This window comes from Papaver somniferum, chromosome 8 (assembly GCF_003573695.1).
Source record: "Papaver somniferum cultivar HN1 chromosome 8, ASM357369v1, whole genome shotgun sequence".
NCBI lineage: Eukaryota > Viridiplantae > Streptophyta > Magnoliopsida > Ranunculales > Papaveraceae > Papaver > Papaver somniferum.
The window spans coordinates 76564009-76582491 of record NC_039365.1 but is presented as its reverse complement, the minus strand read 5'-3'; the positions used below and the strand labels follow the sequence as shown (position 1 = coordinate 76582491).

Sequence of the window (18483 nt, the reverse complement as noted above, 5' to 3'; positions counted from 1 at the left end):
AATCCGATGCTGCGTCAACTATCGAGACCTAAACCGAGCGTGTCCTATGGATGATTTTCCGGTACCAAACATTGACATAATGGTAAATAATACGAGCGGATATGGTATGTTTTCTTTCATGGATGGATTTAGCGGATACAACCAAATCAAGATGTCGGTAGAGGAAGTGCACAAGACGGCTTTCCAGCGGATACAACCAAATCAAGATGTCGGTAGAGGAAGTGCACAAGACAGCATTCCAGCTCCATATGGAAATTTCTTTTACACAGTCATTCCCTTTGGATTCAAGAACGCGGGCACCACTTACCAACGAACCATGATAGCGATCTTCCACGACATGATGCATCACATCATGGAAGTATACATTGATGATGTGGTGGTAAAATCTCGAGCACGAGTGGATCATCTTAACCATCTGAGGCAAGTTTTCAACAGATGTAGAAAATACCACTTGAAAATTGAATCCTCTCAAATACGCGTTTGGTGTCACCTCCGACAAAATTTCTAGGGTTTGTTGTCACTGACAAAGGAAAACAAATCAATCCGGAAAAAGTCGAAGCAATAACCACTATGAGATCGCCGGAAAATGCAAAAGAATTGAAAACTTTTATTGGTAGGGTGTCTTACGTTCGGAGGTTCATTCCGGGCCTGGCGCAACTGTTGTGCACGTTTACATCACTACTGAAGAAAAACAAACCGTTCGAGTGGGGTTAGGAGCAAGAGCAAGCCTTCCAGAAGCTCAAGGAATGCTTGATCAGCGCAAGAGTCCTACGACCCCTGTCAAAGGAGAGCCTCTCTATTTGTATACAACATTTACCAACGTGGAGATTGGAGCGTTATTAGCTCAAGACCTTGGCAACGACCAATTACGCCTAATCCATTATATTAGCAGAGGGTTCAGAGACGCGGAATTCAGATACTCAAGGGCATAGAAAGTATGCTTAGCACTCATCTATGCCACACAAAAGTTACGATCGTACCTGCTCACGCATGAAACCTTAGTGGTGGCCACGTCTAATCCAATTGCCTACTTAGAAAAACAACTCGTATTATCCGGAAGGGCAACTCGCTGGCTGCTACAATTATCCGAGTTTGAACTAAAATATCAACGGTCGAAAGGAATACGAGGGCAAGCGTTCGCGGACTTTTTAGAAGCGTTCCCAGGAATGGACATGACATAGATAAGTGAGGAAATACCTGGTGAGGTAGCGGAACTCGAAGAAGAGGAACGCTGGACAATGTTCTTTGATGGGTCTTCATACGACTTTTATGGAGGAGCAGGAATAGTCTTCGAAGCACCTAAGAAAGAATTGTTATCATTCGCTTTCAAGCTAGACTTTGAATGTAGCAACAATGTGGCGGAATATGAAGCACTAATCCTCGGATTACGATTGGCGGAGGATCTCAACCTAGGAGCCATTGATGTCAAAGGAGACTCAAATCTAGTCACAAACCAAATATCGGGCGACTTTCAGGTAAAATAAGCATATCTGGCGCCATATCGAGCGGAAGCCCAAGAGTTGATTACAAGAAGGGGAAGCACCGTCGTGGAGCATACAGGAAGGTCCACTAACAAACACGCGGACGCTATGGATACGCTGGCGGCTAAGATACAATTAAACTAATCTGATGAAGGCACTATAGTAGTAAAAAGAAGAGCACTGCCCATCACATGGAAAGAGGAAGCCGCATTCGAGCTAAAGGATGATTGGAGAACAGCGTATATCGAAGATCTAACTAGAGGGGCAGACGATCAAGTGTTTCCCGTCAAAGTACTAAAGCAATTTGTTTTAATACGAGGAGCATTGTACTTTCGAACATCTGGAGGCGCTGTGTCACGGTGCGTAGGAAAGTCAGAAGTATAGGAAATACTGAATCGCGTCCATGAGGAGTCATGCGGACAGACATGGGGAATCCGTTATATCGACGGTTACAAAGGATGGGCGTATACTGGCCAAACATGGCAGTTCAAGCAGATGTGGTCCAAGACAAATGCGATGATTTCCAAGCACCCCCGCAACAAACAGAAATATGCAGCGCAGAGATAGTAGACTGGACATAACCCTACATAGATTTCATCCATCATGAGCGCCTGCCGTCAAACAGACATGAGACATTAAAAATTCAAAGGAAGAACGGTCGATTCTTCTTAAGTGAAGGCGTCCTTTATAAGAAGAGTTTCGGAGGAAAGGTATTACGTTGTCTATCACAGGAAGAGGCGGAAACAGTCATGGCTACAACCCACAATGGCGAGCACCAAGGTACGCGGAAGCTCTTCCTACAGCTACACGAAGCAGGGTATTACTGTCCCACGATGGAATTCGATACCGCGGAACACGTAAAGAGTTGTCAGCAATGTCAAAGTCACGGATCGTTGATCCATGCCCCACATACCTGGATGCATAACGTCGTTACCCCATGGCCTTTTCACAGCTGGGGACTTGATATCATTGGGCCGATAAACCCAACCTCGTCCCTGCATCACAAGTATATCATCACCGCAACCAAGTATTCTACCAAATGGGTTTAATCTATACCACTCCGAGACTACTCGGGCGCAACAATTGCCGCGTTCATCAAAGAGCACATCATCTGTCGATTCAGGGCACCTATGATCATACGCTCAGATAATGATACCTCTTTCGTTAATCAAACTGTCATAGATCTGTTGGATCATACGGGATAAAGTTCCACACCTCGACAGTCTACTACCGGCAGGGGAATAGACAGGCAGAAGCTACCAACAAAACACTGTTAAGAATATTAAGTCGAATGGTATATGATCATCACAGGAGATGGCACGAACAGCTAATGCTTGTACTATGGTAGGACTAGAAGATGCCTACAATATTAAACTGCAAGTGCACAATGTCGATATGCAACACAGAGCAATCACAGGTCGATCCACAGGGACAAGGTGGGTGTTGAGTTGAAATTATAGCCTTAGTACAACTGATTCACTTTAAAAGGTAACCAAACATGGGGTGTTTTGTGTCGATACGACAAGATTAAGATTGATTATACTAAACAAACAAGATTAAAACAAACACAGAGATAAACAATTATATGAGAGGTACTAGGGAAGTCGAATCCTCCACTTAACCTATATTAGATAATTTAGTTATCGAAATTACTCTTGTCCTTTTAACGAACAGCGATGAAGATTTGAGTCTGCCGCATATTCAAGGTGATCTGAAGATGGATAATTAATCACAACTAAAGTATTCATCCTAAGCATTAGTTGTCTGATTAAAGCAAAACTAATCAAAAGATAAATCGATTCATTTAAGCATGAGTTGCAGCACAACAACATATAATTATTCCAACTACCTAGGTTGCATATAACAAACAAGTAAAAGTAATATGTTGTAGTATAAAGATTAAATCAACCCTTAAGAAATTAAGCACAACAAGAACAAATTCATAACCAGAATTATCTGATATTAGATTAAAGCTTCATCTAAGCCCTAGTTAGAAAATTAGAACATTATAAGAACTGGAAAATAAACCTAAATACTACTACTTTCTTGCACCGGCTAGTCCGGGTTTGAGTTTTACATCACAATCCCCTCCTCTATTTATACAAAAAGTTTTCCTCCAAACAATTCAATCCCATTGACAGTAATTACACAAGCAGAAATCTAGGAAATTGGTAGTCTTGAAACTCGCCACTGATGTAACCTACTTCATCATGCACTGTCATTGTAATGTCTTCACTAATTTCGGATGTTGTCGGTGTTGAAAGGAAATCAAATTCAGACCTAACTGTCAGTTGCTTAATCATTACTGCCGCCTTATTTTTGCCATTTCTCTGCTGCCATTGTTGATGTTATATAGAGAATCAATCAATTTTCTTCTCTTGTGCTCCAAATAAGCCACCCTACCTACTTGCTAGGTATTGTGAATTGCTGATTGACATTGGATGGAGGAATAGGTTTAGAAATAGAAATATAGGGTAAACTAGGTATAGGGTTTGAGTCTGACGCCGACAATCGTATGGAAATTGGGTTGTCAAGGTGATGGCTTGATAATCTGAGAGAAGACGAGACAGACTGATTTGATATGCCGATAAAATATGGGAGACAAAAAAGATGGGTTGACTGAATTGGGAGGAGAAGAAGTTTGTTTCTCATGTGCGAGATCGGGAAGAGACATGTGGTGACGTACTCTGGTGTAAAGCATGAATACCTTGCTTTGGTATGAGAATGGATTTTTGGCTTTGTTTTCTTTCCATGTAGTTTCCAAACATGAGAAGAATTTGAGTTCTGAACTTCGGCCCATTAGGTTGTCAACTCTCACACTCTGATCTCTTGTTGCTTCGCATGCATCCTTCACTTAAATGTGTAGCTTATCATGGTGTGACCACTTCCCATTGTTCAATCCTTCTCTGTTGACTCTACTTAGTCTCATGTCATTACAAAAATCAGAGAATATCACCACACTTTTACTCGGAATGAAAAAGAAAAAAAAATACATAGTTTGGCATAAATATAGGAAATTAATGCATCAAGATACAGTAAACACCTTCAAAAAGATAAGAATATATAAAATATTAGGTGCCTATCACACTATGGGCGTATCGTATCTCCAAAAGAAGTTCCACAGGCGCGTCCCCTTATTCCCTAGTGTATGGAGAAGATGCGATACTACCAGCGGAAATTTCCATATCATCCACGCGTGTGGCCATGGCTAGTCTCACTACTCCGGATGATGTCAGTCGATTTGCACACCTGGACACCTTAGAAGAGCGACGATCCAAGGTTGAACGATTCGCGGATAAGTATAGACAGCGGACAGCAAGCTACTATAACCAAAAGGTGAATGAACGAGTCTTCAGCGTGAATGATGTAGTGATGAAAATCGCATCGCACGTTCAACATAATAAGAAAACAGGTAAGTTTGCTGCTAACTGGCAAGGTCCTTACATGATAAGTGAGGCAGCAGAAAGTGGATATTATTACCTAAAGCGGATGAACGGCTCCCGCAATAATACTCCTATCAATGGTAAATGGCCCAAAACTTACTACGCTTGAATAACCTAATGTACGCCGGATGGCTGAAAATAATAAATTATCTATTTTATATTCGAACTGAGTCATGATGAATCCTAGCATATATCGTGATTAAATACATATAAATACATCAATAGTCCAAGAAATGGCTAGGCTCCGTGCATGGCTTTAGATGAAGTGCACCAATAGTCCAAGAAAGGGTTAGGCTTCGTGCATGGCTTTAGATGAAGTGCACTAATAGTCCAAGAAAGGGCTAGCTCCGTGCATGGCTTTAGATGAAGTGCACCAATAGTCTAAGAAATGGCTAGGCTCCGTGCATGGCTTTAGCTGAAGCGCACTAATAGTCCAAGAAAGGGTTAGGCTCCGTGCATGGATTTAACTGAAGCGCACTAATAGTCCAAGAAAGGGCTAAGCTCCGTGCGTGGCTTTAACTGAAGTGCACCAATAATCCAAGAATGGTCTAGCTCTGTGCGTGGCTTTAACTGAAGCACACCAATAATCCGAGAAAGGGATAGTATCCGTGCGTGGATTTAACTGAAGTGCACCAATAGTCCAAGAAAGGGCTAGGCTCCGTGCGTGACTTTAACTGAAGCGCACCAATAGTCCAAGAAATGACTAGACTCCATGCGTGGCTTTTACTGAAGCGCACCAATAGTCCAAGAAAGGGCTAGGCTCTGTGCGTGGCTTACTGAAGCGCACTAATAGTCCAAGAAAAGTCTAGGCTCCAGAAAAGGCTATGAGTACAGCCTATAAAATGAATAAAGTCCTGAGTATGACTAGGCTGCGGGTACGACCCATAAAATCAAAGAAGGCGAGCGCTGAGATAAAATGAGAATAGCCGAGCAATGAGATAAGATGGCTCTTGAATGATGGCCTTGAATGCACCATGAATTGAAAATATCCACCATGAACCGAAAATAGCCACGAGTACGGTTGAGTGATAAGAAATGAAAAAGGCGGCCCTAAATGCGGCGCGGGAAACAAAAGAGTGGTCCGGAATGTACCATGAGAAATGGAATATTAAAAATAGATAGATAGCTTGAATGTTCCATGAGTTAAGTCGTACCGACGTTGAGCGATGAGACAATCCGGTCATGAGTAAGGGCTATGAGATAATCCCTGCTATGTGACACGTTAACTATGTGACAAACGTAAACCTCGAAAGGATAATTGCATAGGCTTCCACAATAGTCGAAAATCATAGTGGTGTTGAATGAAAGAAACTAAATTAGGGCATGTCATACTCGACTCCAAAGACGCAAGCGCTAATTCATGCTCATAGTTATCTACCACGTCTCGAGCGTATTTAAAGAGAACAATAATATGAAAGAAATAAATAAATAAAAGGGTATGAAGGGACTTACTTCCAGAAATCTATCATTACTCCTTGAATCCCTGCACGGGAGGCGAGCAAGTTAAATACCATACACTCGTCCACCAACTTCACCAACTTAAGCACGTATAGTAATCCCCCATACCGTCCAACCAAGCGACTATACAGACTCGTGCATACAGGTAGAACACCAAGCACTCGTCCGCCTACATATGCTCGAATGGTATAAAATGTAAGTAGCTGCTACTCTCAATAATAATAGCGCCGCTTAAGAAACAAAGCAGAAGGTAGCACTCCGCTCCTGTAAACTTCCATCATAAGTCGATCGACGTCTATCAATCGGGAATGTCAAAGAAAATTTTCACTATCAAAATGATCACATGGGAGATGGAGTAGGCTCATTAGATAATAAAGCATGGATGTCTAGACTAAAAAAAAAATTGAGATGGATGGCTAGACTGTAGGCAAAAATAGATTTGAGAGATCTCCTTGAGTATGACTAGGCTACAAGCATAACAGAAGGATGGCATGAGAAATGCCAGGAACATGGATAGCACTAAGCTACCAATGTGCATTATTTCATTGAAAAACACTAAAAGGAAAGTGGGCAAGACATACACGACACATCCACTAAAGCCAAAAGAGTGGGAAACAAAAGAGTGGTATGAAATGTACCATGTAATGCTACTTCTCATTTAATACATTTCAAGTGCATTGAGCGCAAGACCCTCAACGCGCCTTTGACAACTTTAAAATTTATATGCGTTTAGAAAAGGCCACGATGGCCGCCAAAATAAGTTAAGGAGGATCTTAAATGGACATACACAGATGCTTGTTCACAAATCTATCTTATCTCGATCATTGATAAATGATTTCAGTATCTGCACGCAAATGTTATCTCTCTCGCCTAATAAGGGAGCACGTCGAGCGCCTAAAACATTTGTAAAAAGATTCTTACCCTACGAATACAACACTTGGCTTGTTAAGAATGAATCCTCAAATTCCTACGAAGCGGATACATCAGGACATAATTGCTTCAAGAAGCCCCCGCTTGCGATTGTGCATCTCCACTTGCAACCTGATGCGCTCTCTTCATCCCGCTTTATGGTCAATGAAATGCACAAATATGCCCGAGTATGGCTAGCATTATGCAAGGCCACTGATGCGCTTTCACCCACTGAGCGTACAATTGCAAATGCCATTTCACGCTTATGATCACCCATCCTTATCGGCATCGTCAGTGATTCCAATAATAATGCACGGATGACAACCCTCTCAACCAATGGGCGGCATGGTAAGCATACATCATTAAACTCCGTATTGAATGACCATGTCGGCCTACATATGCTCGAATGGTGAAAATATATAAGTAGTTGCTTCTCACGATATAGTTAAGAAGCAAAAAGAAGGTATGTAATACACCGCTCCTGTGAGCTTCTATCTCAAGACGATCGACATTTATCAGTCGGGAATACCAAAGTGTATTTTCACTATCGAAATGATCACATGTGGCGAAGTACGTTCACTAGATGGTTGAAGTAAAACCAAGCACACCTGGGTCATAATAACCAAGCAGAATCATATGCTTAAGAGGCGCGCAGGCTGCACTCATCCGCCATTCCACTTGAACACTTAAGTAAAACTCTCATACCGAGCATTCATCCACCCTACAGTTTTCAAAATAGAGAGAGTGTGTGAAAGCGACAAATTAGTGAAACTTCAACACTTACCCAAAGAGAGGATTCATCCGCCTTAGCATATCCTAAAGAATATGAGCCGATACCTACACTGATCTATAAGTCCATTGGTCATGTGAGTGATAACTAATCACAAACATGCCTACTAAACGAACAACTTACCTTCATGAGACAATGAAGCATTTACATTTACGCGCACCTGTTCTCTGTAAGAATATATGTGCGCTTAAGCTAGCCGATCGATATGTAGCCACTTGGATGTTGTAACCAAAACCACTCTCTGTAAGCCGCCTTTTCATACATCGTGACTCTCATATATTTGCACCTCATTTGGAATAGCTACATATGAAAGTGTGTAAAGCATAATTTACCCGTCATGTATGATTCAGAATCTGTTCGTTGTGGCACTCGGGGACTGCATTATAAAAATGTCAATAACCTCTCTATCGCCCGCACCTTTATCACATATTACGCTAATAATACCTTGTGCCTACTCGGATGCAAATGATAAACCCATTACTGACATACAATAATCTTATTGGATTATTATCGGAACACGACAAACATCGATTTGAATGATAGCCCTAGGGACTCGAAATCGTGGATATAAACTATTCATCGTAATTTACCAACTTGCATAGAGGATTCCAACTGTTTCAGCGCGGAAAGACACCTCGTCTTCTTTGATTCAGGAAGGGAGGAAAAGTCTAATAACCTTCTGATGAGGTTCCCATCTCCTCTTTATTCTCCCTTTCCTCCGACACCTCCACTTTAACTTCGTCTAAATGTTGGAAGTTCATCGACTCTTCATTGAATAAAACCAAATGATCTCTAAGATCCTTATCACTCTTATTCATAGCTTTGAAGACACAAGATTCAGAATAGCATGTATTGCCATGAATGGGAAACCCATTAAGCGCGATCACGTCTTCCAGCACTGAAGTTTCCTCCCCCAAGAAAATAAAACATGTAAGGATCAATCATCCAACGAGCAAATAAACCAAACTGTCGTGATCTCAGCGGACATTTCTATACTGAGAAGATGCTATGACATCACGTAAAAGATCTATGCCCCAATAGCGGATCATTTTCCCCATGATCGGGGTTGGAGTATACGTAATACACCCAAGATTCCCAAGCGGATGGAGATTCAGCGGACAAGCAGAGTGTGATTTTCGGAGAAACATAGTTTCCATGTAAGCTGCTAGGCAAGGCACCTCCTCTAAGGTGGTTATTAGGGACACATACTCCCGAGGACAGATAAACCAACCATCATATGAGGATGGAGGGAACACGTGAGGATTCAACATGCGTGGATGTGTTCATCTGAAAATTCCATTAGTTGCATCCGCTAACGGATGAATCAATATGTGACTGTTGACCTGGACTACGACCAGCCAACAGTCAGGGGACTAATGTTGATACATGAAAAGAATTATCCTTAGAAAAAGAATCCTCTTAACCTATTAGGGATTCCGTCTAGGATAGAGAGACTAGAGGACTAGACCTAACCCACAAGGTTGGGATAGCTCTATCCTATAAAAGAGCATGTTAGTCTAGTTGGGTTTGGTCCAAGGAAGAAAGAAAGCCTCTTAGGGTTTAATAATAACTTAAAGGAAAGGAAATGGTAGTTTCGTAATATATTGATCTTATGGGTGCTTATCCATAAGAGGAGGAGGAGGGATTATTATAAAAGGGGGAGAAAGGATATTTAGAAGGGGGTTCTGAAACACATCCATTCTCTCTCTTCACCTCTAAGGGGATGGGCTTATTGTGGCTTGGACTTGCTTATCTTTCCCACTTTTACCCTATCAACAACCGTTAGATCGAAAACTTAGCTTGTTATACACAAATGAAATGCACGCTTCTAGGTTTGTTAACCGTACCCAAACGTGTACATTGTTGGTTCATCAATAGTTAACCAAAAGGTTAGCCATATGAGCATTTCATACCAACCATATTCTTCTTCACCATAACTAGTTCAAATGACTCAAATGAACTAGTTATATAGTTGTTCAATTGCAAGGAAATCTTATGTACTACACAAGACATAATTGAAGCAAAGATGATTTGATTCACTCGAATCGGTTCATGAAATTTATAGCCACGGTTTGCAAATTGCATTCCTTAGTCTTTATAAGTTTAAGTTCAGAAATCATCTTCAGATATATAAGCTTCTTAAGTTCGCACATTAGGTTCGCGGAATTAAGCAATTGGGCATAGTTTACAAACTCCAGCAGAAAATCTCGGCAAAGACTTTCCGCCGGTTCGCGGACTGGTACTCACGTAACAAGTTTTTCAATTCCAGCAGAATTTCTCGGGATGAGAAGTTCGCAGTTCGCGGACTTGGCAACAAGCTATTCTTCCGGTTTCTCTTAATCAACAAAGTTCGCAAACTTTGGTTCAAGGGATAGGATTTATGCACATATGTGTTTCCACAATAATAGTTATGTCCATCATTGGTTATGTAATCTAAACTCTCATTTCAACCATTGAGACATTCTTAGAGGACGTTATGTAGTTGTTATACCATTTCTCGTCAAAGCAATTTTCAAAGTGATTGAAACATATCATGACTTTCTTCACTAGGTAAAAATAAACATGGTCGAAGCGAAACGCTTACCAACACATATTTCGATATATAAATAGACGAGGTATACTCGGCTCGAAATACCTAATGTGTATAATCTAAGTCTATATATAACATACGACTTTTTGTCTCAAGAAGTAAGAGATAGAATAGATAGACTTTTGAGTGACAGATAAGTCCAAGTCTTCACATACCTTTTTTTTCGAGAAGTTCCACCGTTTCCATGAGTAGTTCTTATTCTTGTATGATGAATCGCCGTGAAGTCCTTGAGCTCAACTACGCTTTCTATCCTAGTCCGAGACTTAGCTATAGCAGACTAGAAATCAAGACTTATAGTTTTGATCACTAACATTGACAAACATGCTTGAGATAGCAACGCATGCGAGTTCGACCGAGCAATGCTCTAATAAGTTCCATGATACGAGGTGGGCATAGTGGTTCGCAACTTCACATATTATTCAACAATAAAAAGCATACTGCACTGCTAGCTTATCCAGACCGCCAATCTGTAATTCATGCAGTACCAATTGATCATCGAATATATGTTACCACGTTAGGCTCAATTCCTAACTTGGTCAGCAGTTCTAAGACGAAGCAAGCGTATTTGGATTTCCATCTTTAGATGGAAAATCAAATTAAAAAATGAGTGGCATGAAGTTTGTTGAGAATTTTTAGCTATACATATAATCAAAAAGTTCGATTGATCATCTTCGATAAAGTGCGCGCGGATATTATCAATTTAGATGGCAAGTGTTCCATAATTGCGAAATGTAAAGTCCTTTATTTCTCTCTTGAGTGTTCTTCTTCGATCACCATGGAAATTCTTCTTCGATCACAATGGAAATATTATAAAATAGCCAGTTCCTAAGTTACATCATCAATGCTTTCCTACCATTCCTGTTTTTTAATATGAGAACAAAGTTATGTTCCGACTACAATGGTGAGGTAAATGTGTTTGTTATGTTTAAACATTTTTTTTCCATGGATACTTTAACTATCTACTACCTTTTTCTTTTTAGGTAAAGGTAAAAGTTGTTTGTTGTGGTGAACAACAAAACACAAATATTATGGATACTAATCCAATTCTACTGTTCTTATAGTCTAATGCTATCAGATAGTCCTTGGATTAGACCCGTTGGGGACATGAATTTATGGAGGATAAATGGAGACTTTGCTATAATTACTATAATGGATAAATGGAGACCCGTTGTTTTTATACACCAATCTCATCGATTTAGGTAGGTGACCTTGATTGTGTAGGCTGTAAAATATCTCGACCATCAAAGAAAATTGGCTTTTAAATGTCTCATTACTTTAGAGCAAGACCGCATTCATTATTTCTATCAAATTAACAATTTGATAAAATCTGTGTATATTGTCATATTATTCACGGATAAGAAGTAGCAATAAAGGTTACTCAGATGCCTTCATCGATGTTACTATAATACGTCAATACCTAATATTTTGAAAGAAGAAACCAAATAACTGGGAAGCAGAAAAAATCAAAGATAATACCAAAGAAGACGATGAAGAGTACCAACTTACCCCTGAATAACTTCGCGTTCAACTTTTATTTCTGCAACATTTTCTATCGAGACCTCATTCATGTCTGAGACTCTGAAGACCCATTTTCCATTCATAAACTTCATTTAACCTATATAGATATTGATCTCCATTATGGATAAGCATCTCTCTGAACACAGTGAACAATAAGATATTTTGTCTTCCATAACATAGGGGTTATGGATAATTACGTCAAGAATTTTAAAGGAATTAAAAACATCGACAAATGACATCATCTGTTTTCTTCTTTGTCTTAATCTTTTCTTCTTCCCTTTTCTTTTCTTGTTCTGTACCTTCCTTGTTTTGTTCCATTCATGCCTTTTAATACAACGAAAAACAAATGAATTATGTAAATACTTACTCGAATCCAAGTGTTTTTCTTTGGAGATTGACTTTGATTTTTTATATACCTTTTAGATTACATTTTCACTATTAAAAACAAAAACAAAAAGAACAGTGAATCGGTAAATTTTAAGAGAATCTATAATTCAAAGTTAAAGCACACGGTTCACTGGAGTATCAATTCATAACTATGTTCGTCTTGATTTAAAAATTAATGGAGTGGCTACGACTTGTCCGAGTCTTGATGTGATTTGTAGATAGTGGTAAAAAGAGTTTCATTTCTCAGATTTGTGAAGGATTTTTTTAGACTTAATTTCAAAACTAAAATAGAAAACTCACTAATAATTATAGAAAACACTGGAAAAGTTGATATCAATATTAAAAGAACACTGAGGCTAAGATTCTACTATTTTCCAAGTTCAAAGTGATTTAATCCAATATTTATATCCATGCAATTTTGTCGTTCAATTTGATTGTAAACTATTGCAACATGTAGATTTTCAAAATAACAAGTGTAAATCCAAAGTGTAGAACATCAAAAACCTATGGCCAAGCATGCTCTATCAAAAGAAATAACAATTTCTTAACAAAAATCTTTCAAACAATTCTCAATCAAGGCAAATAATCATAAAATGATTGCAATAAATAGATAAAATAGAATATACCACTTTTTGTTGGAAAAATAGCTTCCTCTATCACCTCAACAATGGGGTTTAGCTCCTCATATTATCACTTGCTCCAAATATTGGTTTATGGTTCAAAAGTTGATTAAAAGGATGAGAAATAATAAAACAGAGTTTTCGCAACGATGTATCTGCGTTATAAAGCAGTTGTTACAATGGACGGACTGTTACAAAGAAATCATTGATCATTGTTACAATATTGGGACTCTGTTCTTATTGCAACACTTGTTCTTCAGCAGCAGCAGAAAATGAAACTTCCTGCAACTCGATCTTCTCAGCTCTGTGGTGTTCTAAAATTCTCTGAAACTGCTCCAATGACTTCGTCCCCCTTCTATGACCTATACCAACTCCTTTTACAGCCCACAGGTCGATTGAATCTCAAGAAATTTTCGGTTATTCATATTTTTCCTCCACCTCAAGTCTCGGGATTTCTTTCCCTGCCAAGCTTCTTTACGCGGTTCTGTGAGTTGTAAACTTCTCAGATAAGGTAATATAGAGTCTCAAATATAGTTAAACTCTCCATAATATCACCAACTCCCATATATATAACCAGAAAGTCCGATAATAACTTCACTTCCCTGTTTTGCAGGAACCAAGAATTGATGCCTATTTTTTCTAATCTACGACACATATCAATCCTGTTTAGAACCAACAGGATAATACCAATCAAATTCTACGTCCAACTCTGACTACACTGCCCCAAATCCGATAACAGAACCTGATAACTTTCCAACTTCTCTATTTTCTTCTCCCGGCTTATCTAGCCCAATTCGTTCGATCCAATCAATCCTACCAACCCTGTTATACTCTAGAAAGTCCAGCCCACCAAAATTCCTAGATTGAATCTCCTTAAATATTCCACAAAATTCGAACTCATATCTACCTCCCGTCTGCAACAGCTTCCCTCCAAAACAGGATTCAAACAAAGATGAAGATGGGTGGCCCTTAACAGGTTCCGGGGTGCCGATAGCTGGTGTCCGTGGGGTTCCCTGAGGGTGCCACTTATCCAAATGATGGGTGCCGATATCATTTCCTCCAGGTGCTTTACACAACTTTTCAAGCCGATTTTTCCAAAAATGTTTATTGGCCAAAAATACTTACACACACAAAATACCATAAGAAGTACAAAAATGAGCCCTAAGAATATATAGAATTGAGACAAATCGGGCACAAAAATGTGTCCATCAAGTCTAAAACCATGTCATGACCCTGACCGCCAAACCATATTTAGGTTAAGTAGTTAGTTTAATGTTAGTTGTGGTCGGACCTCCGCATATCTCTAACGTCCAAACTAATAAGATGCTTAAAATCAACGACCATCTTTGACTCAAAATCATCAACGACCATCTTTGACTCAAAATCAAACCCTCATCAATCAGTGGACACTGTTGGATGTCAAAATTAATCGTCTTAATTGACTCATAGATAGACATCCTTCTTACTTATAATATATATTGGATACCCTTACACGAATAGAAAATGTGAGACTTTCTAGAGGGATTTTGTGGAGCAATCACGTGTAGAAACAACACTAGTAAACGGACGAAGCTTATGTGTTTGATGCTAGGATCAACCTAATTCATAAAACCCAAAGCATTCGACTAGGTTACATCTTGAGAGATTATTCATGGTTTCTCAATGATTATCAAATGTCATCAGGTCAAAGAATCAATTTTGAGAAAAGAAAATGCTTCATTGGAGGGACCAGTGATATTAAAAGCTCAACTGGCAAATGAATGCAATATGCCTTTAGCAACATTTCCAGATAACTATTTGGGAGTAGTGTTAATACCTGGAAGTATCAGATCATTTCATGTATGGGTATGTGTGGAAAAAATTCAAGCAAATCTTGCAGGTTGGATGGGTAAGTTGCTCTCATTTCAAGAAAGACTAGTACTGGTAAAATATGTACTCTGCAGTATACCTATATACAATATGTCATTATAGAAATGGCCAAAAAGAGTGATTCAAGTTGTTGAAAGAGTTATAAGGAACTTTTTATGGACTGGTGATCCTTCAACAAAAAAAATGCATTACACTGAAATGGGATTATGTATGTGCTCCAATAGATGAAGGTGGCTTGGGGCTGAGAAGATTAGAAACAATAAATAAATCCTTGCTTATGAAGCTCATCTGGAAAATGCAGAATGGAACAAATAAATGGGCAAAATACTTCCAAGCTAAGTTTATGACAAAATCTGGAGGTTGGATCAAGTATTATAAAAAATCCTCAATTTTACCAAGTCTGAAACGGGTAACACAGAAGATATTCAAGAACACTCATGATGGCTTGTTGGGGATGGTTTTAAAATTTCAGTATGGAATGATACATGGGTGAAAGAAAGATCCTTAAATGAATTATTTCCGATGAATGCATTCATGCTCAGCTTCCCTGAGATGAGAGTATCATATCTGCTTATAGATGGAGAATGGGTGATTCCAATTGAAATGTTGGAAATGATTCATCAGTATGATCTCCCTGTGGTATGTGCAAATGAAGATAAAAAAAATTGGTGTGGAACAATCACTGGTGATTTCACTGTGGCATCAGCTGTGGAATGCATAAGAAGAAAATTTCCAAAATTATCTTGGACAAAACAGGTGTGGTCCACATCTATACAACCTAGCATTTCAAGTAATGTATGGAAACTGTTTAGAGGAATTACACCTATTGATGAAAAAATGAGAACTAGAAAATTCAAGTTAGCCTCAAGATGCAGTTTGTGTAAAAAATCTGAAGAAAACCTCAGTCATATCTTATGGTTCTGTGACTTTAGTGAAATCATGTGGAAATGGTTGGGTGGAAATCTGGTTTCAAAGGAACAGATGTGTGTTTGAAGATGATAAAATTAATTTAAAGCTCATCCAAGATAGAATAGTGCAACTCACCACAGAATTTGAAGATGATAAAATCTTTTGAAGAGATGTTGTCAAGAGCAAAAAACAGAAGTCATGCAATCAAAGAGCTATGGAGGATAGCATCTTTTATAACCATGAAGGAAATCTGGTTTCAAAGAAACAGATGTGTGTTTGAAGATGATAAAATTAATATAAATCTCATCCAAGATAGAATAGTGCAACTCACCACAAAACCCAAGTCAGGTCTTCAATATCTTCTTTGTCTTCAAATCTTCTTAAATCTTCAATAAAAACCCGCACACAGTCACTTGAATCTCTTGTGATCAATCACGCACAGAAAGGAGTCTGTTAACAATGGATTATCACAAGATCGTCTTACAACTAACAACAGTCTAAAGATCCCTGTCGAAACTCTAAACTAGTTTGACTGAATCTTGTATCAGAAGAGAAGATTCTCAAGAAAAAACAAACTAGGTGCAATCAGATTTCATCCACCGTTAGTCAATCAAATCAATCGAAAACAAAAGATAAACCGCAATTATCTAGTTTCCCACCAACGGTACAAGCTAGAGATTTTCAATACCAAACAAGACTTTAAACTGAGCGGCCATAAGAGATTTCGCCTAATTAGGCTACTCTCCTCTCCGTATAGGAGGCTACACTAGTAACAACAACAAAAGAGTAAATTTGTTGTTACGAAGGATTAGTTTGCTATAAAGGCAAACTTCGAGTATTTATAGACAAGGAAGTTTGGACACCAAGGAATTTCCAAAATCGAAAATATTCTCAAGATATTCATAAAAGCACAGATTCGATTTTCATAATTCTTGGAAATGCTCTGTCCAAAAATAACGATCGAAATCTCTCAGAAAATATAATTAGTAAATGCACATTACTAATTCTGTAATTTCCCTACAAAATGAAATTAATAACCTTAATTAAAAGATTCTTAACTTACTTATGTTTCGATCCCGGGATTCTATTCCCTTAGCCGTTAAGGAATATCTTTGAACAATTAAAGAAATAAACATTCACAGCACGTGTTCAAAGTTTGTCGACATCTTAACTTTGTAAGTTCTCTTTCACACTTACAACCTTGAAAACGATTTGCCACACTTCCAAACAAGTTTAGAATTGGTTCATCTGACGTTCAAGAACTACGTGATTGATCAAACCAACATTCAATCACAATCATGGGTTTACGTTTCTACCAAAACAAGTTTCGGTTCTACCTCCATGTGATTATTGTGCATAGTCACACTAGCTTTCCTTTTTTATGATTTACAGGGGTTAAAAAAATTTGGGTTGAAGTGCAGACAAACTAGAACAAGTAACATCCAGAAAATATTCGTCAGACTACCTCAAATAGGACAAATACTATTATGTTGTGATGGTGCTTCTCAAGGAAACCTAGGTGCAGCTGGATATGGGTTCATTGCCAGAAATAGTGAGGGAGAATGCATTGTAGAAATAGAAGGAGGATTGGGTGTAGCCACTAACTATTTTCCTGAGGTTCTTGCAATCATATGTACAGGGGAATGGGCTGTCCACAGAGGATATTCTTATCTGATATTCAAATCAGATTCAAAAGCAGTGATTGAGGCTTTCAAAAATAAAAGAATTCCTTGGTTTGCTATAAACAGATGGAATAAAATTTGTGAAAGTGTGGAAGACCTGGAGCTATGTCACAGTTACAGAGAGATAAATTTCTATGCTAACACTCTTGTTAAGAGAGGATCCAGACTGGGAAAGGGGATCCAAAATATTTACAACTCTAGACCTGCTTTCCTATCCCAAATTGAAAATGAAAATCAGGCTTACTATAGGTTCAGCTAAAACAGTTAGATACAAAATTTCAGCTTTTAGCCATTTTTTGTTTTCTTTTGCTATCTTTTCCTTGTAACCTTTGGATGGTTTTTGGTTATTAATAAAATTTATTAACGAGCAAAAAAAAAAAAAAAAAGATTATTCATGGTGGCCTTAATGGATAGAATCTGGTAGTCGAGCGCTTCCGTATCTAGTGATATTATGAATTTAGGGGATATCAGAGCTTATTGATATTCTACGGTTGGTGATAATCAATGATTTATGATGAATAGATGAATATATTACTTCAATGATTTTTTAGTAACGAAGAAGGATTCCTCGATCATACTCATCATCCTTGATTACATCTTTATTAATTGTTTTGTTATTTACTTTATTTTATAACCTATAAACAAAACCCCCCATTTATGACATTTGACAACTGAAAACTCCCTGCTCTTCATGGGAACGATCCTTGCTTCCATTATATTACCAGTTACTTGTGTGGAAATAAGTGATTTAATTTTTGCACTCACGACACGCACCAAAGATGATAACAACAAGGTATACACTTGGTATATAGTACAAGTTCGAAATT

General features: G+C 38.5%; 1 protein-coding gene across 1 annotated transcript; it reads left to right on the top strand.

Annotated features, from left to right (window-relative positions):
• The first annotated feature begins 1238 nt into the window (after positions 1 to 1238).
• On the top strand, positions 1239 to 3210 carry LOC113305683. Its single transcript, XM_026554698.1, has 3 exons — positions 1239 to 1475; positions 2793 to 2917; positions 3156 to 3210. Exons 1-3 carry the CDS (start codon positions 1239 to 1241, stop codon positions 3208 to 3210), a joined length of 417 nt encoding a protein of 138 aa, XP_026410483.1.
• Positions 3211 to 18483: the final 15273 nt, after the last annotated feature.

Excerpts from the sequence above, each read along its gene's own strand:
- LOC113305683 (XM_026554698.1), top strand. The coding sequence starts at position 1,239 with ATGTTCTTTGATGGGTCTTCATACGACTTTTATGGAGGAGCAGGAATA. Across the intron at positions 1,476-2,792 it reads AAATATCGGGCGACTTTCAG|GAGATGGCACGAACAGCTAA; the intron begins GTAAAATAAGCA and ends TGATCATCACAG. Across the intron at positions 2,918-3,155 it reads GGTCGATCCACAGGGACAAG|CGATGAAGATTTGAGTCTGC; the intron begins GTGGGTGTTGAG and ends TTTAACGAACAG.